The following is a 27,928-nucleotide window of genomic DNA, read 5'->3' as shown; positions in this document are numbered from 1 at the left end:
TTTGTTTATATCATAAAATAAGAACAAACACTATTTACTTACTGACCAATATATTTAGAAATATTCTTATTTTTTATTATTATTTTTACTTTATGTAAAATTAATTGTATCCATTTTTATAAATTACTAACGGCGATAACGGCACTATTTGTATATGTTTTTAAAAGCATTTATTGTTTTTTTTTATTAGATTTTACAAAATGTCATCATAAATTTGTTCAAAATTTTATCTTAATTAGCGAATTTATTTTACTAAATTTTTTAATGTATATTAATAGATTATGGGTCTTAATGGCACGAAATATCGCAAAATTTTAACCGGTTTTTTAATCTACTTTAAAATTGTTTATACAAATTAACAAATGTGCAATTTTGGTCAGAATTGCAACTATTAAACAACAAAGTGTAAAAAAAGTTTTTATACATAAGATATTAGGTACTTTTCCCTTTTTATCCGAATATATTACACAAAGTGTCTACTTAAATTGGCTCCATATAGAAAATTTTTTTACCATAAGGTTTACGAAAAAAAAGTTATTATTTTTAAAAGCCTCTACTTTCGAAAATATTTACATTCAGCTATTCAATTTGTACATCAAATGAAGGGTGTTCACAAATTGAAACAGTTCGATAGGAATGTCAATGGTTGTTTAGAAATGTAGACCATTTAGAACAGATAATAAAAAAAACGGTTCAAAAATTCACTCCTGAGATATGTAGAAGTGTATTCAAAGAATTTTGTAAAATTTTGAATTTAGAATTTGCGTTGAGGCAAATCGAACTGAAGATATAGAGTATCTGATATCAGATTCGTATTAAGCGACCAAAAATACCCACTAGATGAAAATTTTAAGACCAAATTAACATTTTTCCTATAAACACGTTACCCATTTTCATTAAAAATGGTGCTGTTTCCCAGCTTTTCCACTGTTGACACTTTTTACGGGCTTATTCACTGTATTATTATATGTATTAAGTTAATACCTAACAGTTTGAGAGCGCTTCATTTGAAAGTTAACATTCGCATACGCATTCGCGAATATTGGAAATAAACATTAAATACAACATTCGTCCCAACACTACTATATAGGACAGGTATTATATACCTATAGCCTTTCAGTCAATTTTTTTTTTGTGATAGTGTGTGATACGTGAAATGGTGACATTAAAAATATTGTTTAACTGTGATAAGATTTTAATTCTCTGATTTTTTTTTGAAATTTTTAAAACTTGTTTAATGTAAGTTTTGATTTTAATTGTTTAGGTTTAGCATAGTTTTTTACTCTTCAGATTATTCCAGAATATAAACAAAGGTCATGACAAAATTTGACGTCAGGAACCGAATACAGTATCGTAGACCTCCTTTATCTGCAATTGGGTAACAGCAACTTAACGAGACAAACCTTTGGAACCTTAAAGTGCGTTTTCGAGCTGAGTTGTAATTGATTCTAATTTATAATTTTGCTAAATAAGTTATTTTAAAGAAGAATTAGAAGATCGAACCAGATAAATTAAATTGTGTGCTTTAAAAACGTACTTAGTTTTTTTTTTTAAGGTTTTCCTCGTTAAATTGATTATATAATAGTTTTATTTTATTTTATTAATATATTTATAATTATAATATTACATAATATTTTTTAACCATTCGTTTAATAATCATACAGTTAAAAGCATTTCTATATCAATTTCCAGAAGTAAAAATTATCTAAAGAAAAGAGAAGTACATGGTATTTCCGTGAAATTTGAATCTCCATAAATAACGTTCAATTATTTCTTTGGAATCTCATACAATACAAGAACAAAAAAAAACCAAACATTTTGAAGGCTAAGAAGAATTAAAAAATTGATGAAAAACAAAAGTAACAACTATAAATAGGTATTGTATGTTAATGTGCACTATTGTACCCTTGAACTCAAAAAAATGATTCGACCTTTATTAATACATCATGAAAAAAACCCAAACGGTTTACTTGTATGGATATACTTTCATAGGTTTATTATAATTACGTTATGATTATAACAATTATATAATGGTATTATGTTTTATATCCGTAAAAATGAAAATTCAAATTTTATTACATTCTACAGCAACTAATTATGTATTAAACTGTCAGCTCGTAACAGATAAACATAATCAATTTTTACAGATTTTTACAGCCTGCCAATGATTGAGGACATATATTTAGCCACAAGCAAGAGACAAATGTATAAAATAACATTACAGATGTCCATAAATTGTATCTTCTTCTTTAGGAAATGTCAAAACGAAAATTATGATTTTTTTAAATTTCTTTTTTTCACTCCTTAGACAAGACCTAGTCATCCGCCTACTTCAATTTTCACTTCTTAGGTGACGTAAATTATATTGGAAAAAGTGTGGAGATTTTACATATCATGAGCAGATTTTCACTTTCACCCTCGGATCCTCCGCCCCCGCATCAGTGATTTTATCCGCCATTACCAAAAATTGTTCCCCCCACACCCTCTTTACATAATGACAACAAAATTGGAAGGACTACATATCACGAGCAGAATATGTCTCTATCTCTTAGTCCAATAGTGTGTAGGAATAATAATGCTATGAAGATTAAACTACTACTATTGTTCTATGTATAAAAATGGCATTTTAAAGGGAGGAAATTGCCAACCTTATTTCGTATATGATCAATGAAAATTTGAATAAATGTTTGTGAGATTCTACCATTCACACTTTTCTTCTTTCAGCAGAAATTCATTAAAAAAACACGTTCTTATGATACCTATGTAATTAAAAAAAATGTGCGTGGACTGTATTTAATTATGATAAAAACGGAGGCCTATTACTTTTTTCAAAAAAATAATATCTAAGACAATAAAAACATTAGTAATATTCAGACAGACATCCGCCTCCATTGAGCACTAAGTAGAAACATTTTTTCTTCAGTCTTTATTAAATTTTATCGAACAATAGTGTACATAACAAAAATAACTGCATTTCTTATTATTCAAGTTCTTTAAAAATAAACCAAAAATTAAATATTTAATTAATAAATGCCAAGTTTATAATTTGTTTAAATTTTATAACTGATATATTTATAAAACAAATTTTTAGGAAATTTTCTTGTTTAATATAAAAACTGTTTTAAATCTACCAATATAAAATATTTTCATCAAATGACCTAATCAGATTTCACATTAATATGGTGCTTGACGGAATAAAATCAAAAAATTTAGAATTGGTTGTTTCTTGACATCTTCAGTAGGTACATACAACATACGAAAATTTGCAAAATGCGGAAGGCGAGCTATAAAGCTAGCTAAAAATAAAGCTTCTCATTTTATTATCTTCGTAGCCATAATTAAATATTATCTCGATTCCATCATCAGCATCGGATGATCCTGCATATTTACATTAAATTCAAATTTTGACTTCCCGATGAAAATGAAAATCACAGATCATATGTAAATCTGTTATAATAAAATATATCAAAAAATAACAGTTATATAGTGAAAGTCAGTCGTTATAATATAAAATTTATTATCAACATTTCTATTGAAATTTAGGGAAATTTTTTCGTCTTCTTTAATTTTGTATAAAAAAATCATTTTTCTTAAGGTAGTACGAGCGCCAAGGCAAGTTTAGACTTATGGTTGAAATTATTCGTACCTTATTTTCAACTTTTCCGATGAATTTTGTTACAACTTCATGAATATAGAAGAAAAATTATAATACAATTTTTTGATATCTGCCTTGGTTTTCCAAATATCGAAGCCAAATTTTTAAACAATATTTTCAATTTTCGAAATTTTGAAAATTAAGTACTCCAGATATCGAAAACTTTTATTCTTATTTTTCGTCTTATATTGTCAAGTTATAACATAATTCACTACAAAATTGAAAAAATATATTTTTTTAAATTTGTGTCCCCACTACCGTGCTCATACATCCTTAATTAGTCGGACACAACGGGTTTTTTGTTTTCAATAATTTATTAAAGTTTTAACTTTAACTTAAATAGTTTTTTTTTAATTTCTTGATACTTTTTGAAATTTTTATTCCGCAATGAAGGAATACAAACGACAAACGTTGCTACGACATTGCGATGGCGTTTCTATCGAAAGAATGTACATTTATTCATAGCAATTCAAATCCAAAGCGGGTACAAACGAATAATGAAAATTAAATACTTCATTGTACACAAAACACCGTCTGCAAAATAGCAAACTGTTTAAAGTAATTAAAAATGAAAGCAATTAAAAACTATTTAAATATTATATCAATAAAACACTTCTGGTATTAAATTAATATTTTCATTAAAACGATAAGCATAAAAAATACACTGTTTTTACTCAAAATATATTTCTGTTTCCAATCAATCATATTTATTTTTAAATTCTAAGCTAAGTATATTTTTTTTCATACATTTATTTGAATTTTTTGAGGTGTAATATCATCATTAAAGAAAATCATGTAACTTCTGTTAAAACTTTGTATTTAAACAAGTGAAAACAAACAATTGACTGAGTTAATTGTTGAAATACCACGTATAGAAAGTGTTGAATATCAGTGCTTGCATTATTTTTTCCGCCCTCACGGGTCTTAATTTGCGCCCTTAACTGTACGGTAAACTGTGGCGTTCACGAAAAAATGTTTCAAACAAAAGTTGTGAATTTTCTTAGGGAACATTTTTTGAATTTACACTTTTGTTCTATCTCTTGTAACGGTTTACAAGATGGGTTCCACGGATGCAAGACCCAAAACATCTATGTTGCTCATTTACGAACTCAAACTCACTTTTTACGTTCTTAGCACGCTATATAAATTTCAGCTTGATGTTTCTTTTCGTTTTTGAGTTATCGTGTTAACAAACGGACAGACAGACAATCAGAAATGGACTCTTTAGGTGATTTTAAGAACAAATATAGGAACCAAAATTTTGTTCTTAGTATCAATATTTGTAAGCGTTACAAACTTGAGACTAAACTTAGTATAACTTTATATATATTACATATATATATGTGATAAAAAAAAAGCTATTAACTATACAAAATTTTCCTACCTAAACAAAAGCAACTCGTTGCATATTTGGAACACAAAATAGTTCTCATTATTTTCAAGAAAACAGACTGACTAACCACGTCTAGTCAATTCTCGAATCAGTTGCGATAAATCTAACAAGACAAAAACTATAACTCTTTGCCAATTTGATTTAGTAATCCCTATAACGCCCCTTGACGAGAGTTGAAAATGTCTTATACTTATAATTTTACACCACGAATAGCCCTTTTTGGTTTTAATGAGCTGTAATTTGGTATGTTACTAGGCAGTTTGATAAGTTTTACTCATCTTTACTGCCTCTCCGAATTGAGCTAACCAGTTAAAATCGGTAAGCAAGTTAGGCATCAGAGAAGTGTTTTTTTTAGGATGCCAATTGCCGAGTCTTCTTTTCCCCGTTTTTTGTGTCGAAATACCAAGGCTTATCGCGATTTTTGAGGTTTTGCCCGCCTCCACAGCTTTTTCAAATTTAGGTAGAGGGTTAAAAATCTTTATATAGACTAAGTAAGTGTCAAAGAAATGCCTTTTGGTGGTACCAACATATGAACACTCTCTCTTCATTTTAGGCAAAAACATCATAATTTTTCGCAATTTTTAAGGACTAGCGCACCTCTAAAGCTCCTCAAAATTGAGCTGGAAGGAAGTAAATTTCATTGAGAATTGATTTAATGTTAAGTAAATGTGTTTTAGTAATGTCGACTCCTTGATCCTCTTCTAGTTTTTTATGGAAATAACACTTGTGAACTACTGCTTGTGTGGCTAATAATCAATACATTATAACGTATTCATAATAGCAATGATGGAAGTATCAAAATTAAAATTTTAAATATATTGATATGAAAGCAAAATACAAAAAAACATTGATTGATTATTTATGTAAATAAACTTTTTGTTTTTAAATAAAACAAAGGTATTAAAAATAAAATAAAAGTTTATCTCTAATATAATATAACATTGTATATTCATTATTTGTTATTAGGCATCGGTATATCCGTTATGTTACATTCTAAACACGAATTAATTTTTATTATTTGTATATCAACAAAATACACTATTATAGCTATTGATATGCATTTTTGTTTTCACTTATTGTAAAATTACAATGAATATTATTATAATCTAGGATATGGCACGTAAACAAATCCATTAACCCTAACTTTCTGCCGCGTGGTAAATAAGCTCCTGAATCGATGTAGAGTTTTTTCTCTCGTAGAACATATATATGCTAGAGCGACCATTTCGGAGTAAGAGGGGAAGGAGGATATAAAATTAGTAAAAATTGAGAAAAATTCCTGCCCCTTACCAAATAAGCTCCCTATTGATCGCACAAACGTTACATACTGCTGGCAAACATTCCCCCCTATCCTTCCTCCTGAAGGTCCGAAAAAGGATAACATGATATTACTCGGAAAGGGAAGAGAAAATATTACTGCTAGAATTATGTAACATTTGTGCGGTTGTTAGGGAACTTATTTGGTAAAAAGCAGAAATTTAGTGTTCATATATTTTTTACGTACCATATCCGAGAATATTATAATTCATTTAAAAAAATTTAATTATTCTTAAATAAGGCATTATTTTAATAAACTAAAAAGTAGAAAATAAATATTTTTATTAGGTTAATTATACAGTTTATATACAGGAAAATGTCTGTTGAGTATAGAAGGAAAAAATGAAATTTAGAATGCTTAAATTAAATTTTAGAAGACATTGAATTTCACTTTGAACTCTGGATTCAAATAGGGCTCGTAAGTAATAAAAAATAGAAGACCACTTTTTTGGAGCTTTTTTTTTTTAAATTTCAATTTCGGAACTAATTATTCAGCTTTCTTATGGGGCCAGGATGTCATTTTCATGAAGTTGACAATTTTTTTGACGAGTATATTGTTTAGTTATGTTGAAGGTTGAACCTAGACTAGACAATCCGAAATTTGGCAAAATGGGAATATACGTTTTTGTGAAATTATCTGTAGTGTTTTTATATTGTAAATATTAAATCACTCATCAATAACCTGAAATAAATTAGTTAATCGTTTTTATTTTAATGTTTCTTCCACAGAAGCCGCAGGAAAAAACTAGTCTTAAAATAGTACGACAAAGATTCTCAAAAATGTTTGTCTTTCCATGAGCCCGGAAATTTTTTCGAGTAGCTGCCCACTTAGGGCAAAGTCTCTAGCTATACTTTTGAATCAAGCATTCACGGCAAGTGAAACTATTATTAATAAAGAAGAAAAAATAAAATTGAAAATTATTATCAAAGATCTTAACCTATACCTTTCGCACTCGCAATATAAACAATACTAACTTTAAAGGCAAATCCATCATATGCTTACTTGCAACCCACCATGACCCCGCCTATTTGCGGCCTAAGGAAACGGAACTCGTTGCGCTCGCTGCAATTTATTTTAGTCATTATAATTAAGAATATTCCCAGTAGGATAGATATGTGATAAAATAAAACAAAAAATTCACTAATAAAAATGAAACTAAAATAATTACAATTTAATTTTCAATATACTATATTATCAATTCTCAACTGATAATTTTGGGGGCGTTTTTCCCATTTCAGGGGGGTTTGCGACGTAAATATTAAAATTTTTGGAAAAACTCTGTTAATTTTTCTTAATTAGGCGTCAAATAGAAAAAAAATCTCATTTTTTTAGCGTGAATATAAGTTAAGAGGTTGTTTTTCCTTCTTTGGATGGGGGTCTTGTTCTGATACATCTATGGTTTCATCAAACAAACAAAGAAAATCACGTTCACATTTTTAATACTTATAATAAAATAAACCACTTAGCACAATTAGAGAGATATTGGCTCTTTAAGTTTTTGGTTCTAAAAAATTCTCAAAATAAAAAATTTGTTTTGATCAAATTTGAAAGCAAACTTTATACTTAATCAAGTAAAAATTTAACTATTACTAACATTTTAGTGCATTGTGCCCCATTTTCCTCTACTACCATTAATGTTTAAATTTTGCAGTATCACCAAACCAAATCTATGTGAAAATTTCACGTTATAATTTAAACAAAAGCTTAACTTGGAAATATGCACAGTTATAGCAACGCACTTACTTGGTGTTGTCGCCTATCGGGATAGGTAAGAAAAATTCGATTCAAAATTTTATCTTGTTACTACTAATATACAAATATTAATAATATATTTTATAAAGAATTTTTTTTAAATAAATGCGGCTTTTGTTGATGTTTGCGGATGGGTCATTTTTTATCAATGGGTCAATTAATTACACAGCGACTAAAAAACGAATAATAAATATTTATGCAACTAAAAAACTGCATAAATATTTAATAAACGAGTGCTTTTACCAATTTTTTGTGTTTGAATTTGCAAAAAAACCTTACGTGATAGAAAAAAATAGCCATCATTTCTGAAATCAGCGCATTCGAAAACATATAATTTAGTAAACATATCTCATGTAGCTGACAAAAAATTTTTTTTTGCAGACCTGTGTTATTTATTTATATGAGATACTTATATTGCTTTATTTGTGTTATAATCTGAACTATTGTGTCTTTGTTTCAGGTAAGTAAAGCAGATTCTCTTCGATAATTCAGATGAATGTTTCAATCAAACATGCAAGTTGTATAAAATAGTAGTCCATGTGTGCATACGACAATGAGTAAAAATCTATTTTTAATTCAAACTTTTTCAAAAATAATGAAATACCCTGTATAAAAAGTGTTCAATATCAGTGCTTACATTATTTTTTTTTTTTATAAATTAGAAGAGTTTAAAAAACCAACATAATTAATACGGCCTTTCGACGGCCATTTATTTGGTTTTCGAAAATTTCGAAAGTATTTTCTAGAATTTTTTTTCGTTATTTCGTTAAACTTCTTTATTCTTACTATTTGTAGCACTAGAATTATTTTTATACATTATTTTAATGATTCAAGTTATACAAAATTAACAGTTCTCTATCAAATGATTAATAGACATCTCAAAACTACATATTGAATACGATTATTTTTTTCACCAAAAATTAATTTGTCTATTTGATATAAACATTTAAACATCAGAATACAAGTATAATAATTAATCATACTAATTTCGAGGTCATTTAACATACATATTCCAATATTATTAAAAATGTGCCAATTTAGTATTTAAACGGAAAACCGTGTTAAAATTGTATTTGTGTATCACACAATACCATTTTTGAAAAGTTTTAGTTTTAGATTTTAGCTCTTGATGGATAGAGGAGCATATACGGGCACATCCGCCGGGAAAAAAATTCGATTCGGATTTGATTATTTCCATATTTCCATTCGACATCCTTTAATAAGGATCAAAAGTTTGTTTTTTAAATTCATCTTTTTTCTTTTCGTTCTGACAATACTAAAACGACAATTTTTTGATCCAAAGTTAAGCTAGTGTTTTAGAAATTTTCCCAAACATTACATTGCTTATATGTCAGCAAGGTAAGCTTCACGTAAATATCCTTTAACTTAAAATGACCTTAAAATAGCTGTGACCTACTTCAAAAAATTGACATTTGCGACTGTCAAGCAGAAAACTGATTTTGAAAAATTGACCCAGATTTTCACCTAAAAACTCTTGATCGTAATTATGGAGTATCTTTCTAACTTTGTCATCGATAATCATAGGACCAAATTTGCGACAAGTAATATCTCTCAGGAGAACAATTACGATTAGTTAATTCATACTGGTGATGACTATATTGTAGTCGAAATACGTATTTATAATACTAAAAATTGATCTGGCCATTGGACGAAATTTGAAATTTTATCTCACCCTGAATATTTCTTCCACAATGACAAGAAATCTTCTTTGTTATGAAAAGTTATTCTATTTCGGAAGTTACTCTTTACAACGATAATAACTGATTCGATTAAAATGGAAGTCTAAAATAAAAAATAAGATTAAACTTGAAAAAAAAAAACTTTAAATTACCAGTTTACTTATAAAAATACACCTTTTGCTCTAGAAACATTTTTTTGAAGTCGAATAGATTTCGTAGAAATTCAATTTGACATTCGGTATATTATTATTTAGTAAAGGGTGTCAGGGAAATATTAAAAATTATGAAAGTATATTTACTCCACAAAAGGTAGAGAAATTAATTATCTCCACGGATTTTATTAACACCAAGTTCTTCATAAATATTGAATTGTGATAAAAATTTCGAAACATAATATGAAAGTCTTTGCTTATCTTTTAAAGGAATTTAATATATAATTAAAAGTCTTATTATATATACTTAAAGATCGTGCATTATTATTATGGATTATAATATGCTCTTATAAGTTAAGGTCTTGTGAAATGTGCATAAGTATATTCTATGTGCAGAATTGAATATAGCGCCACTTAGCGAAAATATCTATTTATTCAATTTAACTAATTCAATCTTTATACTTTTTTAACAATGCATACATTGTACAGAACATGTCATAAAATAGAATACCGTACCTAAATGAATGGAAAGAAGAGTTTTTGAACTTGAAACAAACTTATTAAACGCAATTTCATATAAGTTATTGAGGTAGCCCCCAATCTCGATATTTCATCACTCATAAATAATTGATTCGGTTTAGGATGTGGGATACATATGGTACATAGATGAAATATATGCATACAAAAAAAAACATTTGACTAATTATGTAAAACTGCAGTCAAATTATAGTAGTTTTTGCATTTATAGTAGTTTTTTAGTACGAATAGCTATAGAGACCAGCCAGTCGAGGCCAGCAACCGAAGAAACCCGGGAATGTGTTTTTCCTACGAAATACATATGCTATTTTTTCTGAAGTTGTTAAAAATAGGGACTTTCAAGCAGCGTTTTGACGCCAAAAAATCTATCTGGTATTTTAAATGGTTAAACGAGCAATGGAACAAATAACAGTAGGTGAAATTAAATTTCCCCGTACTGTTATTTGTTCATTGCCCGGTAAACATTTAAAATACCAGAAACACGTACCAGAAAATCATTATTGATTCAGTCAAATCAGGCATTTTTGTTTTTTTGATATGTTGTTTGCAATGTAAAGGCAATGTTAAATCCAAGTTTTCGACCTCGGCAAAGACTGGATCATATCGAAAAATCAAAAAAAAAACCTCGAAAATGTTGACTTTATTTCATTTTTTGCCGATTTTGACCTAGAAGGACTGAATTTTTATCAAAAACTGCTGTATTCATTTTTAAAACACGATAAATTTGCAACAATTTGAGAAAAAGTCGGTTTGTATCGGTCCGATAGTTTCAGGGCACCGCACCAAAAAATTAAAATCCATAAAATTGTGAACAAAAGGGAAGATAAGTTTTTTGAGCAAAGCGATTTCCTGCATTTTCCCAGCAAAGCGAACTTGAATCTCATGTAATATTACGATTTTCTTCCCACATCCTTAAAGGAATTTAAAGTAATAAATAGGCCAAGGAATTTTTGAATTATTCAACTTGAATTTTTGAATTATTCAACTTCAATTTCTTTTGAAAATCAACTCAAGTTCATAACCGATAGGAGATAGAGAACTTTGCTCTATGAATAGTCCGTAGCAGTATAAATGATTAATTCTATTCTAATCATTTAGAATCATTTGTGTTCAGCCGATTTTTCTTTTTTTTAATAATTTTAATATTGCATTTGGTGGTTGAATTACTCGTGTTTCAGATAAACTTTAAAAAAATTCTTATCGCAATTTCGAAATCAATATATAATAATTAAATATGAAAATAAATATTTATTTGCTGTATTCAATTAAGAAATAACGAATAATAATTAAGTGAAAACAAACAATTGACTGAGTTAATTGTTGAACCATGTATAGATAGTGTTGATTACTCTCTCACATTACACATACATACATCTCACACATATATAACTGATATTCTCATATATATACTATATAATTTGCGCTCTCACGGGTAAACAGAAAAATAAGAATAAAATTCAATATCTGCCTTGATTTTCCAAATATCCACCATTGAATATGAATACTTTTGAAGTCTTTTATTCAAAATTGCCCTGCTGATCGTACATCCTTAAAAGTACGTCTCAGCCCGAAACTCAAATATTATTTGACGGGTCGCGGCCGTCCCTGCATGACTTGTACTGAAAACAATATTTTTTTTTTAATTATTTACACATTGTGATGAACTTGTTAACTGATAAGAAATATTATTTAACTGCATCAAAAAAGAAGGTTAAATATTTAACATAGAAACACTCGATTAGGTATTTGTTTATCATCAAAGCCTGTTTATTATGTATCTCATATATAGTGTGATTATTTTAACCGAAAATGCTACAAATTTTTCCCGCGGATAGGGTTTTTCGAGAAGTTTTACAAAAGGAAGGTAATGTCTTACATCCGTAGCCATAACTTCATTTTACACTAGATAATGCCTTTTCATGTTTTTAGAAACATCAAAATCTAAAGGAAGTTCAAAATCTGAAGGGAGCTGGGGATGACACAACCAAAAGGCACTTCCCTAACCTGAATTCAATTCGCATACAAATTCTTGTTCTTCTTACTCCATTTAGAGAGAGTGTAGAGGTGTGAAAATCTTTTAAAACCACAAAAAATATGATTTTGTGGCAAGTGGATAAAGTGCCTCAAAAGGAAGATATCAACCTATTGAAACTAATCTAATCTTCTTACATTGCATATCAATTTTAAACCCTCTAACATTCAAGCTCAATTTGTAAAAGCTCAAAAAAGGTTAAAAAACTGGGAAGTTGACATCCTGACAAGCACGTCCTCGCCTTCTAGCGTAATTTGGAGTGGCTGTACCGATGTTGAAATCCCCACTGGCTGGTGACGCTCTAGTATGTGACCACCTTATTTTCTTGTAAACCCCGTTCCTGCATACATCATGTATACCATTCACTAGCCCATCGCTGCTATTAATTAAATGATGTCTAGTGAGGCCGAGAATCGAATCCGCCACTCTTGGAAAACCGCGTACGATAATTGATACGCTTTGCCAGCTGAGCCACCAACTAATAAAATATTGCAAAATTACGATATTTTTAGGTTTTTGTAATTTGTATTTCGTTTGCTTATTAGAACTACATCTGATTGAAATTGCACCCAACCAAACATCCTCGAAACAAAAAGTAAGGCAAATTTTATTTTTGTCATAACCGTTGCCAAATGAATGGTATCTGCATTTTGTGGAAATGTTATCTGCATTGGTATGAAGCATTTGGAGGTGCTGATGCCAAATTTTAACTTCCTCAAAATTTAAAATTTAACGATGGGCAAACCAAAACTTTGGGTGGATAAACATGGACAAACCGCTGCCTTACGAATGGAATTTGTACTTTGTGAAAATTCGAATTTGTGGGTGTTGAAGTTAATTTTAATTTCCTCATAGTTTCAAATTCAAAAATTTTTGGTGGACAAACGTGGACAAATTATTTCCAAAGGAATGGCATCTACATTTTATGAAAATTTCTACCTATGGGTGCTGATGTACAAATTTTTTTTGTGCCATAGATTTCAATTTGAGGGTGGACAAACGAAAGTTTTGGGTGGACAAATATGGGCAAATGATGGACAAACGAATCCAATCAGCATTTTATAAAAATTCGTATTTGGTTGGGGGTGCTGTTTCCATAGGGGTCTATATACTTTTTTTTAGACATTCTATGCAATGTCGCTCTGGGAAACAATAAAAAAGTTATATCATTCATGTAATATTTATTGCATACACAGATACTATTTTAAAAAATCATATTTGAATTTGCTAAATTTTCTAGACATGAATATGAAAAAAATAAGATTTTTCAACCCAACCAATAAGAAATGGCTTTTTCAAAATATTAACGAATCATTTATCTATGCATACAAATCTTTAGTTGTCTACCCCTGTAATATTTAATATTTTTGATAAGAAATAATTTTTATTTACTTTTTCACTTTCTCAAATTCTTAGTTAACAGTTATAGTTGTTTTTAAATAGTTCATTATTTTTGTTTTCATCTTTATCTTAGAATATGATTGTTATTACTTTTAATCATATTATGTTTCCCATTTTACAATAATCTATAATATTGTTTGTGTTTTTATAGTTTAATAAAAAAAGTTAATAATTTTTACAAATTACGTCATTTAAAATAATAGTTTTTTATCTATCGAATACTTGTTTCATTCATCTCAATAACATCAACAGTTCACAATTTATTATCTAAGTAAGTAATGATTTTTGATTGTTTTAATTTTTCCTTGATTATTATTTTTATTTGTTATTATGCGATAAAACTTCCATTCATGTTTTGAAAATATAAGGATTAACAACGAATATGCATACAATTTATAAACAGTGAAATAAAACAGTAAGGCTACAAAAAATAAATAATAGGCAAATTGAAACTCAGCTAGTAATTTTAGTCAACTCTCAAACTCTCATTTTTATACCATGTATATGAAATTTACCAAGGTATACTAAGTTTAGTCCCAAGTTTGTAACGCTTAAAAATGTTGATGCTATGAACAAAATTTTGATATAGTTGTTCATAAAATCACCTAATTAGTCCATTTCCGGTTGTCTGTCTGTCGTCTGTCGTCTGTCATCTGTCGTCTGTCCATCTGTCATCACGATTACCTACTCAAAAACGAAAAGAGATATCAAGCTGAAATTTTTATAGCGTGCTGAGGACGTAAAAAGTGAAGTCGAGTTTGTAAATGAGCAACATAGGTCAATTGGGTCTTACGGACCCATCTTGTTAACCGTTAGAGATAAAACAAAAGTTTAAATGTAAAAAATGTTCCTTATAAAAAAAATAAACAAATTTTGTTTGAAAAAATTATTTCGTAAACATCACTGTTTACCCGTGAGAGTGCATATTATGCGCAAAGTGTAGTATTATATGGGTATATCAGTTATATATGTAATATGATAGAGTATAATCAACACTGTCTATACATGGTATTTCAACAATTAACTCAGTCAATAGTTTGTTTTTCCTTGTCATCTTTAAATACAGACTAACAATTAATTACACGGAAGTTAACTGATGAGTTTATATTATATTATATTCATATACATAAAAAGTATTGTTTATTATCATATTTGTAATAAATGACCTTAATTGGTAAATTTTTAATAAAGCAAAAATATAATTATTATTATTATCATTTTTTAATTAGTAGATATTTATTCATTCAATATCTAATTGTTTTTTCAACTTCAAATTGGTTTAATACCTAAAACTGTTACTTTCATATTAATGGAAATAATTATGGCTAGGTAAAAATTTAATTTGTTCATAATAATTTAGAAATGCTTTTAGGGGCTGTAATTGAATAGTTTTTACTTGGCATTATCATAATATTCATCCAGAAACAAATAATTTTTAATAATTGAAGAAATTTATTTCTTCTTAATTTTATTTTAATTATTGTCTAGTATTTAATTTCAAAATAAAAATAATAAATTATACAATTTTGACCATGGAAAATTAATTTCCGGTTGTAAAGAGATGATAATATATACATGTAAGGTGATTTTTTAAAAAGTTTCCATCATCAAAGCTTTTTATACCAGGTATATATGAAAATTTATATTCAGTATTCTAAGTTTATTCCCAAGTTTGTAACTATTAAAGATAGTGATGCTACAAACAAAATTTTGGTATAGGTGTTCATAAAATCTATTTCCCGTCTGTCTGTCTGTCTGTCCGTCTGTGATCACGAAAACTCAAAAACGAAGAGAGCTGAAATTCGAAATTTTTATTGATTAAAAAACACACTATTTTTGTTTTCGAAATATTTTTTAGAATACATTTGTTTTCGTTTATTGAATTGTGCATGCTTTCAAACAAAATTTATAACCATACAAATTTTTTCCGAAAATTGACCCCTCTGCTCCCTTACTTAGTTTGGAGAGGGTTTAAAAGTCCGCAGAGAAACCACAAATAAACATTATATTACGATATAAAAAAGGGAAGAACTTTATAGGGTCCGACATCTTATGTAAAATATAACAGTTATCACTGATAAGGGTTTATTTAAATAAAAAAAAGGGGTGTTGGGTATGACCCCCCACCCAATATTATTGCATAAGTTTAGATTTTCGGGGAAAACATCACTAATAAATCAAAAATGTTTTGTTTTTTGTGTTAGCATGATCTAATTGGTATACATCTTGAGGCTACTTTTAACACGCACAAAAAAATCATAATTTTTAATTAGGTAGATATGTAAAATTAAAATTACATACAGAATAATAATAGATGGATAGATAGATGAATAATTTCACAAATGTCAAGGTATTTTTACGATTAATAAACTAAAAATTTTTTTAATAAAAAAATAAATAATAAATATTACACAAACTTGTTTAAAGTGGGTAAATGAACTGAAATATTATTCATTATTTTTAATACCCTGTGTATGAAAATCATAAAATATAATATGTACCTACTGTACCATACCATTCAATAAATACAACAATTATGGTGTGCTGTATATTAAATCGACCTGTCGACAAACTTTGTCTCAAAATACTTTCATGTCGCTCTGTTTAAGCATATATGAGCATGACAACAATGGGTGAATTAAAAGCTCAAAATTTTGTATAGGTAGACTTTTACTCAAAGAATATATGGTTAAAATGATAATTTTTAAGAAAAAAATCATTGAAAATCGATATAAAATACATTGCTCTTACGGAGAAATCTCAAAAAACGACATATAACGACATAAGTTTTTAATAATTTTCACTTGGAACGAATGAAAACAAATTTAAAAAAAAAAAACTTTTTAATAGAAAGTAAACACATTAGCAATGACATAGAAAAGAAACAAATGAAATTTACAAAATTTAAAAAACCCCCGACATATGCGATTTAAGCCTTGTAAGCCGATTTTTGGAAACTTATCTATAAAATATTCTCAATCAAGTCGGTTCGACCCTTTAGGGGCTACGAAGCCACTGAGAAACACACAGACTCACAGAGAAACACTTTAAACTTATAACACTCCTTAACTTAAATCAATATCAAAGTAATGGTCAAGGACATCAGATGAGATGAAAAGGATTCTTAGAGAGCTATCATTTTTTGGGACAAATTTTTGAAAATATTTTAATTGAAATTGAAATTTTTGAGTTGATCTTGTTCTTTTGAATTATTGTTTTGAATTACATAATTATTTTACCATTTCACTTTTCGAAATGAATTGAGCCAGGTGTATTTGACTATTTATATGTTAAAATTATATGTGATAATCGCCAATTTTTTTTTCGGGTGCGGAACCCTAAACTCGCACTTGAATCATTGATCATAAGAACACTCTCCGTTAAATTGCCTTTCAAATGAAACCAAAAAAAATAAAATCGGTTCATCCGTTTAGGCGCTACGATGCCACAGACAGACACACATGCATAGCGGTCAAACTTATAACAACCCTTTTTTTTAGTTCTGGGGTTAAAAAACCAAGTGTCTAGGGCAGAGATTTAGAGTTGAAATTATTTTTATCTTATTTTCAACTTGAATGATAAATTTTATTATAGGTAATAACTTCATGAATGTAGCCAAAAATGTTTTTCGACTTTTCATTTTATTAAATTTTTACTATTGTATCAAATTATTACACAGGGTATAAATATAACTAGATAAGTGCTATTATCTTGTTCATTTAAAAGAATGAAGCTTTGTTTATTAATTGATTTATTTAATTTGTTTATGTTTTTAAGAGAAAAAACACACCTTCTTAAAGTAATTTTTTATGAATTATTTTATTTGCGATTACATTTCAAATGAATTTAAAGAATAACCGCCATAAAAACGCCGCAAACTATTTCACACAAAAATTTATTAATTGTCTGATAGAAGTTATTGTTTTCATACAGAAAATCGAAATAAAAAATGATACCTCCACGTCATTAAATCTCTTAGACTAAGAGCTGATATGCTTTCATAATCTAATTTTTAAATAATAAGAAATATAATAATCTTTCCATAATGTAAATATTTAACAATTTTTTACAATTTATAATATATTATTTTTCTTCTCTCTTATTGTTTCAGATTTTTAAGTAACGAAAACCATGCTTATACGGAAATTATGTCGTGAAAATGGAATATTCATAATAGGATTTCTTATTACAACTGCAATCCAACAAACTAAACCATTGTTGTATCCACGTGATTCTGAAACGCGTGATCATCGATCACTAGATGGAATATGGAATTTTGTACTTGCACCTGAAGCTGATCCGAAGCGTGGTATCCATGAATTTTGGCAATTACAAGATCTGAAATTTGTAAGTTTTAAAATTTTACTACTTTCAATTCTTGTAATTACGTAAAAAATTCCAACAATAGTTGCTTGTTATTTTTTAAAGAATGCAAACTCGAAACTATAATAGTGCAAATGGGGCAGTGCCCTGGGATACTCAACTGTAAGAATTTTCTTTCAGGGGATAAAAAGGGAAAATTATTTAACCCAATCTTACAGAACTTGAGAGGAAAGAAAGTTTTATTCATAACTTATAAATGCGTCAAAAATTTGCTCTTAAGGTAGTAATCGGTAATGGACTTTGCATTCAGAATTTAATGAAACTTCGCATAGTTGTCCAATATTATATCATAATTAACCAGTTAAATTTTTAGGGGCCTTCAGAGAACTGAAAATCTGAACATTCAGTTTTGTGAAATAAAATAAAATCTGTGATTTCCCATAAGGATCAATGTTAAATTATCGTTAAAATATCTTTTTTTCAGTTCTCTGAAGGCCCCTAAAAATTTAACTGGTTAATTATGATATAATAATGGACAACTATGGCAAGTTTCATTAAATTCTGAATGCAAAGTCTATTACCGATAGTACTACCTTAAGTGAAAAAGTTTTTAGACTAAAAGACAAAAAATTACGTAAAGTCAAGTCTTCTTTCAATGCGTATAATGAAAGATGTGAAAGACTTAGCCCGTCAGAAATGTTAAACGTTTCTAACTGTTCTTATCACTACTGAAAAAGTTGAAAGGACTCCAAATTGAAGTTGATAAAAAACTACGTAGCGTTTATGTGCAAAATTGAATTAAAATATAAAGTGCCAAATTAGAACCGAAATTGTTTTTCCGTTAATTCGTACTTTAAACGAAGCACATTTCCATATGTTTAATTACTTGTTTTTAAACTAATTTTTCAGTTTGATAATGTAATAAAAATGCCAGTACCATCCAGTTACAATGACATTACACAAGATCGAAAAGTTCGAGATCATGTGGGTCCTGTATGGTATGATCGAACATTTTATGTGCCATCAACATGGAATCATTCCGATATAAGAATATGGTTAAGATTTGGTAGTGTGCATTATAATGCGAAAGTCGTAAGTTTGTTTTTACAAAATTAATTGTAGTTTAGGCTATAGGGTACCTTGTTTCAAATAGTACCTATACGTAGCCAACTGTTTCTTTTTTAAATCGCAGAATACGAGTTTTTAGGAAGAAATGTCCAAAAGTGGTAGTTTCAATTCTTTATAGCAAATTTTGAGAAACAAATAAGAAAATTAAACTTTTTGTTTGGTTTTTGTTTTTTAATCTTAAAGATTAATTGCAGATTCTCTCCCTATAAAGTCCCAATTTTTAATTGCTTTATGTATGGAAATGCGATCAACAATAAATGCTTGTTAACAATCTGGTTTTTTACTTCCCTGAGATGAGATAGGGTTTTTGGAGTGCAGGTGCACTTTATAATGTTTTAGTTGATTTTTAGATTAAATTTCTAGCAAACTTATTACTGTTTCGCTTCAAACCCAAAATGATTCTTGTTTTTATAAGGAACAACTCTCTAGTTGAAAGTGGGTAGACTACATTACAAAAACATTTTTCATTCAATTTCAGTGGGTAAATGGTGAGTTGGCAATAACGCATGAAATTGGACATTTACCATTTGAAAATGATATTACTCAATTTTTACAAATTGGCGGTAATAATCGGATAACTGTTGAAGTCGATAATGAATTGAACCGATTTAGTATTCCTCAAGGAGATGTTTCAAATGTATCAACGTAAGTAACTGCACAAAATTTTGTAAACAATAATATTTTATTCTGTTTTTTGTTCCTTCATAAAACGTTTTAATCCAAAACACTTTAAATTTGCAAAAAAAATATCTCTTTTTCTTTTATCTTCCCTAAACAAGAGGAGTTTATGGTGGAAGCGCAAATAAAAAAGCGCATATAGAGTTACTGTACATACTTTTAGTAAAAAACAGTGATTGAATATCACCTTTTGACCTATTGACCTAACATTTATTAACTTTTTGACCTAACTTGACGAACAAAAGTTTGAACCCCAACCTTGGATAATAGGGAATATTCATGAAATTTAAATTTGGTTCAATTATTTTTCTTCCGTAACCGTAACTTTAATGGCTGGACATTTCAACTAAACCATTATTTTAGTAATTAATATCTTTTTAATTACTTAAAATTAATTAATAAAAGCACAAATTCAGTGAAGGCATTTAAAAATTTCTAAAACGGAAATTAAAATTTGTATACGGACGTGACATCATAGTACGGGCTTGTCAAATTTGTTGACATACTTTATGATATTAATTACTTACATTTTATATGGTATTTCATTAAATAATACTATTCTACGGCTTTTTATTAAAAAACATAATAATAACGAGTGTAAATTCTGTGTTGTAAATTCATTTTTTTAAAGTTTAAATTATAGATTGAACTGTCACCAATTGACAGATCACGTACTTATACGTCATCAACAGAGAGCGCCAAAAAACTGCGTTTAAATATCTCAAAATTACCTATAATGTATTTTAAATATTTTATTACACTTAAATGCAGCATTTTTAAGCAGTATTTGTATTTTTTACTTTGTTATAACAATGTAAACAATGAATTAAAAATATAAAAAACAAGTGAAAACAAACAATTGACTGAGTTAATTGTTGAAATACCATGCGTAAATATTGTTGATTACTCTATCACATTGCACATACGTATACAATTTATATAATACATACTATACAATTTACGCCTAATTTGCGCCCTCGCGGATAAACATTGATGTTTACGAAAAAATGTTTCAAACAAAAGTTGTTTATTTTTTTATAATTACATTTTTTACATTTAAACTTTTGTTCTATCTCTAACGGTGTACAAGATGGGTCTACGGACCCATAGGTCAAGACCCAATTGACCTATGTTGCTCATTTACGAACTCGACCTCACTTTTTACGTCCTGAGTACGCTGTAATAGTTTCACCTCGATATCTTTTTTCCTTTTTGAGTTATCGTGCCCACAGACGGACGGGCGGACGGGCGGACGGACGGGCGGAAAACCGGAAATGGACTAATTAGGTGATTTTATGAACACCTATACCAAAATTTTGTTCAAAGCATCAATATTTTTAAGCGTTACAAACTTGGGACTAAACTTAGTATACCTCGCATATTACATATATATGTAATATGCGAATATGTAATATGCGAGGTGCATATGCATGGTATAAAAATACATGAATATTCCCTATTCCTGCGCACGGGTCTGGATACAACATAATTTATATATTCGGAGAAATATGACAACAATTAACGTTGAAATTATCGTTGCCATTTTTCAAGAATGGTCTTACTATCTACCAAAATCTACTTCAACTACAAAAATTTTATAACCTAAAACTCATTTGCACTTAATATGTGACAAATTTTAAGAAAAAAAATACACAATTCAAACATACATGAGAACGATTTTATACCATAATTCTGATTACTTAAATAACGAATTAAAATTTAATCAATAATTATTTCAGAGATTATGGAGTATTTTTACAACAAACATACACATTTGATTTTTTCAATTATGCCGGTATTCATCGACCCGTTGTATTATACACTACACCTAGAATATACATCGATGATATATCAATTAACACTTATATTTATTTGGGTAAAGCGTTTATCGATTTTGTTGTACACACCGCTGGATATTATGAAGATGAAACGCCGCCATTTTGTCAAGTGAAATTATTGGATAAAAGTGATTCGCATGTTGGATTTACATATAACACATCTGGGAATGATTCATGTAAAGGTCAATTGGTTGTGGATCATCCAATACTATGGTGGCCGTATTTGATGCACCCAAACCCTGGATATATGTACAAATTGGAAGTCTTATTAATTGATTTGGAGGGTAATAATGATATTGAACCGACACCGATAGATATATATCGATTACCATTTGGGATACGTACAATTCGATGGACAAATAAATCTTTTCTTATTAATGAGAAACCTGTGTATTTACGTGGATTTGGACGCCATGAAGATTCAGATGTAAGTATAATTTATAAACGTAATTTCTTAACCATATCCCTAATTAATTATAATTGGAACTTGAACTTGAATTTAATTTGTTTTACCGTGAGATAAATAATTAAACTTCACATGAATACAGTTGAAACCTAAAATCCATGATTTAAACAACGTATAAAATAATGCTATTACACCAAACTTTCAATATCTTTCTGTTGTTACTGCCAGCTGTAAGCTTTAGTCTTTGATACGTCCTTCTTCGAAATGACCAGTTCACATTCTTCTACTTCCATGCAGAGATCTGAACCTTTCTAAAGTTTTTTACCATCTGTCTAGAGATTTTTCTATTTGTCTTGGCGTCTTCTATTCTACATTCTAGCTCCTAGATCGTTTTTGGGATTGGATGATCTGTCATTCATATAATGTGCATAGCCGTCTTTACCCGGGTATGCAAGGGATGGATGCGCAATTTCTGGGGGAGGGGGTGCATATGTTCAGAAAGCCGAGTTTTGAAAAGTATTTAACAAATCATTCATTAGGGCAACAATATTGTTGTTATGTTAATTGAGAAAGTATAAGTTTATGGAAGAAGAAAAAAAAGGCAAGTTTGTATGAGAAGGACGCCAGGTTATTTTAAATAAAAAAAAAGAAAAGCGGTGCTGTTGATTTTCGCGCTTCGACGCCTTATATGTTTAAGACGGCTCTGATAATGTGTCTTACGCAAAGTCGTCATTCAGTTTGGACTAAGCGTACGATATCATCTTTGTTAAATACATTTCCCACACACATATTGGAGGATGCAGTTGGCAGAACATTCCATTCCTTTTTTGTACTCCAAGACGGTATCTTTGGCATCATAGCTTTGATTTCTTAGAAATGTTTTCGGTGTATACAGTTTGGCATATTTCGAGCTGCTTCTTCTTCAGAATCAGCCCCGCTAAGTTAGTAGTCTGGTATCTTTTTCGAATTCATTAATTTTCCAAATAGAAGCTTCAACTTAGTTCATTAGTTTAAAATCACAGTATTTTCCAATTTTTCATATGCGATTCCTTTTATTTGCTGATCTTTAAAATTATATCTCGTACATTTGTAATATTTTTTTTTAACATAATTTGATTTTCAGATACGTGGAAAGGGTTTAGATTTACCATTGATAGCCAAAGATTACAATCTAATCAAATGGATTGGAGCCAATACATATCGAACATCACATTATCCATACGCTGAGGAAATAATGGACTTTGCCGATGAAACTGGTATCATGATTATTGATGAATGTCCAAGTGTGGATACCGTGTAAGTTTGAAAATTTTATTCTAATTTAAATAACCTATACAAAAAACAATTTGGAATTTTCATTTTAGCCCAATCGACTATAGTGAATATGATTGGCTCGGCTTTGATCCGTTCCTTGATTTTAGGTATATACATAGTGACCTAATTTTTTCAATAATTGGTGTAATAAGCATGATGTTTAGTTTGTCTTTTCTTTGCTCAATTAACTTCTAGCCTGTTTATTTTTGGAGGTAATGCAAAATCTTTTATCATTTAACCTCATTAAAAAGCTTTGGTTTTATCGTTAAAATGTGTTTCTTAGTAAATCTATTTTTGGGTAAATCTATTGAAAAAAAAAAACCGTATTCAAAACCAGAAAAAAATTGTTGTACCTATTCGAAAGTACACAAAAAACCTGCAATTTAAAAAAAGAAAGTCAAAATCCGATGATTTGCCTGAACTGTAATAAGCTGTTGAAATTTTTTTCAAAATTGAGGTTATGTATCTGCCTAAAATTTATCACCATTTTATCACTCTTTTTTATGATCATAAGTTATATCTTTTTCCAGAATTGCAACTCAATTCTTTCATTTTTCTAAAAGTTATCAGGGAAGTTCAGAGCTGAAAATATAATTTTGAGGCTATTTTCATATGTTCAGGATTCGATTCGCGGCGCAAGGTCGATGCAGAAATTCTTAAAAAACAATTCTTTTTTTTTTATTCGTCTCAATCCGATCAATAGAAGCAGAGATATATTCAAGTAAACGTCACCAAAGGAAATAATGTAGAGATAAAAATCTGGATCGTTCCGAAACCGGAAAGCTCCTTTTTTGTATTTTTTACAATGAAAGAAACCTATTTAAAAAAAAATTGCCTTATCCCAAAATTTACCGAATTTATTATCAAAATCCGATAGATTTACCCAACTATCCTTGGATTTGGTAAAATTTAATTCAAATTTCTAACTTGCTTTGTTTTTAATTTTTAATTTATAATTTATGTTCTTTTTGCATAAACTTATGTTAGTTTCTTTTTGCATACAGTAGATGTCATCAGGCCCGTGCGCATGGGGAGGGTTGAAAGTTAGAAACTGTTGACCTCCCCGTGTATTTAATGTTTCTTTGTAATATCAATATTAATATAGATGCGCCTTTGTTTCAAAGTTGCTAATACCATTAAAAAATGTTTATTTTCGTTTATGTAAATTTTTTTATAAAGCATTGCACAACCCGTTACGGAACTTCTTAATGCACTTATTTAACAGGCTAACACTTGGACCATCTCTTATTTTGCGAATATTTTAGCGAAAAATAAAATTTCGAAAGGCTGTTGTGAAGAAAATCGTGATTAGTACAACGGCTGCTCATCAAGACCTCTCGCACGGAACTATTATCGTGTGATTCAAATTTGAAATTTGTACTTTCTCATACCCTTTATTTGATTACTTTTGTTATACTTTATGTATTCTGTATCAAGAACAAAAAGTAAAATAATATAATCAATTTTCAGAAATTATTCCCCAAGCCTGTTGGCAAAACATCAACGTTCACTTACTGAATTAATTCAACGTGATAAGAATCGTCCTAGCGTTATTGCCTGGTCAATTGCAAATGAACCTAGAACACATTTAGTAGCAGCCGATGAATACTTTGGAGCAGTTGCAAATCACGTCCGTTCTTTAGATGTCACACGACCTGTTACGATTGCATTGGCACGACACTATAATGAAGATAAAGCCGTATGTATCTTAGACTTTTATTCGTTCAGCATTAGTAAAATGTGATACTTATTATTCACTTTGATTAAAGGGCAAACACTTGGATATAATTAGTTTTAATCGCTACAATGGTTGGTATTCAAATGCTGGCCGAATTGATTTAATCATCGATAATGTGATTCGTGAAGCTACAGCGTGGCATAAAAAATATAATAAACCTGTTTTGATGTCTGAATATGGTGCTGATACTTTGAACGGACTTCATTTGGTAAGCATAATAAAATTTCTCTCCACTATAAACTAAAAAATAATTTATAATATGGTTCTAAAAAGATTTCGGTTGTTTTTATAACGTCAATTCATACAATTTTAGTTATCTTCAATATGCTCTAACAAGCACCTCCTTCGAGCTACAGATGAATTTCTATGATTGAAAAGAGTGTGTGTGGGTACAAAAACGTAAAATTCTTAAGTTTTTCAAATATAGCTTTATAAAAGTTATGACTGTATTTATATGTCTACGGCCAAGCGTAGTTTTAGTGAATCATTTCAGAAAGGCTGGAAATTTTATAGGTGTTAGCCAACATCGCGTCCTCAATCGTAAACTTATTCCGCATTCTCAAAGTGGGGGTCTTAGTCCCCAATAGAGTTCCCAATGTATCGTTTGTCTCAAGTTTGATTACTAATTCCAGAAAAAACCGGTTTGAATCGATAGATAATTCAAAAATATATAGTCGAGTTAAGATCATCCGCATTGGAAGTGGGGAAGGTTAGCTAGTCCGTAGCACTGCATATGACGGTTCTGTCTCATCAGCTATTAAAGGAATTCACAACCAATTATTTACTTTACAATTAATATTTATTTTATTTATTTAGAGTCCAGGATTCGTATGGTCTGAAGAATACCAAGTAGAATTAATGTCACGACATTTTGAAGCATTTGATGTGCTACGAAAAGCAGGCTTCTTTATTGGTGAATTTATTTGGAACTTTGCGGACTTCAAAACTGCGCAATGTAAGTATAAAATTATAGCTTAAAACGAGTCAGTTTCAACTTAGATATTTTGATATCTAAGAATCCTAGCAACTAATTTTTAAGAATCCTAGCAACTAATTTTCCACCTCAGTCAATTTCCTCCTCTGACTCGATCTGAACTTTAGCATCTCTTACCGACGTTCTTGACTTTCTAGGTGATCCGGTCTGTTTCTACTTCTTCTTGAATTAATAGATTGCTTTTAAATTTATATTTATTTCGTAAGATCTTTTGAGGAACAATCTAATTAAGGAAGTTTTTAAAATTTAACAAACCGTATAATATCTTCCTTGTTAAGAGTTTCTTCAACCTCTGTATTCCTTCCCAATAGTCTGTGGGATTATTTCTACGACTGACTATTTTCAATTATGTGCAGTTTTTATGTTCCAGGATTTAACCCGATAAGTTTCAAAAGTACCTTCGGTTTCTTGACATTATTATTCTCCTTTTGCACTAGAAATGTAAACTAGTGTGATACTAATACTATAACAGAACTAAATGAAAATAGCCCTTTTCGACGAACCGTACTTAAAGTTAATGTTGCATTTTTCAGCGTATACAAGAGTTGGTGGCAATCGTAAAGGATTATTTACAAGAGATCGTCAACCAAAGGCTAGTGCCCATCATCTACGTCGGCGATACTTTGTTTTAGCAAATGTTTTAGATAATGCTACCTTACCAGATGATCTATTTCCATATATTACAGTACGAGATGAGCTTTAATATTCCCAAAATCCTACCGACAAGGTTAAATCATATTTTGAAAATTTCTATCCAACCAGATCCAGTCTCCCTGTCTCCTCCCATCATAATTCACCATTGTTTCAACTCGAACTTTATTATTGAAACTAGTACTTAAACATGAACTACCCCTCGAAACCTATTTAACCAGTATTCGCTAACGACTTTCCTCAAGTTTTCAAAAATGATTTGAATCCATTTCTAGTCTAATTTTATTATCAAATCGTAACATTCGAAGTATAGAGTAGTATGAAAAAAATTTCGAAGTAGTTATTTAATATTTAAAAAATATTCTTAAATATTATCAAAAAGTTTTTATAAGATGCCTGCATAGCCTCGTATGTCTGACAAGAAACGATATTCGAAAAATACTAAGGCAGCTAGTTGGCATAAAATGACTTGAGAAATAACTCCTTGAATTTTCTTCACAACTCCGAGTGAGATGCTATTGTAATTCTAAAATAAATTAGTATTGCAAGAACAGATAAATCTAAGATATAAACTAAGCAAAAGTTGACGGAGCGGTTTTATCGTAACTGCGTCTTTAACGTTGTATAAATAATGTGTGCTATAATAATCAATATTCAACTTTAGAAAAGTCCAAATCTGCTTTCAATGATTTCAGAGACCAAATAACTGTTTCATTCCACGAAAAGCAATTTTACAAAAATAAAGGACGAATTTTCTAATGCAAAAAAGGACTAATTTTTGCCGCATGATATGGTCAATGGAGGAGTCAATATATGTTGTTTCTTTATCATTTACTGCTCTAGAATTCAGTTCTTGGTAAAAAAACAATATTTATGAAAAAAAAAACCTTCCCTGACGTCTAGTAGGACTCAATCAGA

The 27,928-nt window shown here is 29.3% G+C and overlaps 1 protein-coding gene across 4 annotated transcripts in view; it reads left to right on the top strand.

The window, feature by feature from the left end:
- Positions 1-27,353, top strand: part of LOC123291966 (beta-glucuronidase-like) — a 65,608-nt gene extending 38,255 nt beyond the window's left edge. For 2 of the 4 annotated variants that reach the window (XM_044872451.1, XM_044872449.1), the window contains exons 2-11: positions 18,052-18,287; positions 19,173-19,355; positions 19,870-20,036; positions 21,809-22,334; positions 23,437-23,609; positions 23,678-23,734; positions 25,098-25,326; positions 25,397-25,573; positions 26,182-26,320; positions 26,893-27,353. In XM_044872451.1, the coding sequence (XP_044728386.1) occupies positions 18,072-18,287; positions 19,173-19,355; positions 19,870-20,036; positions 21,809-22,334; positions 23,437-23,609; positions 23,678-23,734; positions 25,098-25,326; positions 25,397-25,573; positions 26,182-26,320; positions 26,893-27,062 (2,037 nt within the window). In that variant the 5' untranslated portion in view covers positions 18,052-18,071 and the 3' untranslated portion in view covers positions 27,063-27,353. Of the gene's footprint in view, positions 1-14,142; positions 14,212-18,051; positions 18,288-19,172; positions 19,356-19,869; positions 20,037-21,808; positions 22,335-23,436; positions 23,610-23,677; positions 23,735-25,097; positions 25,327-25,396; positions 25,574-26,181; positions 26,321-26,892 lie in introns of those variants that run through there. The other 2 variants (XM_044872450.1, XM_044872452.1) reach the window with 2 other exon arrangements.
- The last annotated feature ends 575 nt before the right edge of the window (positions 27,354-27,928 follow it).

This window comes from Chrysoperla carnea, chromosome 2 (genome assembly GCF_905475395.1).
Source record: "Chrysoperla carnea chromosome 2, inChrCarn1.1, whole genome shotgun sequence".
Classification (NCBI taxonomy): Eukaryota; Metazoa; Arthropoda; class Insecta; order Neuroptera; family Chrysopidae; genus Chrysoperla; species Chrysoperla carnea.
This window is presented reverse-complemented; position numbering and strand designations above follow the sequence as displayed.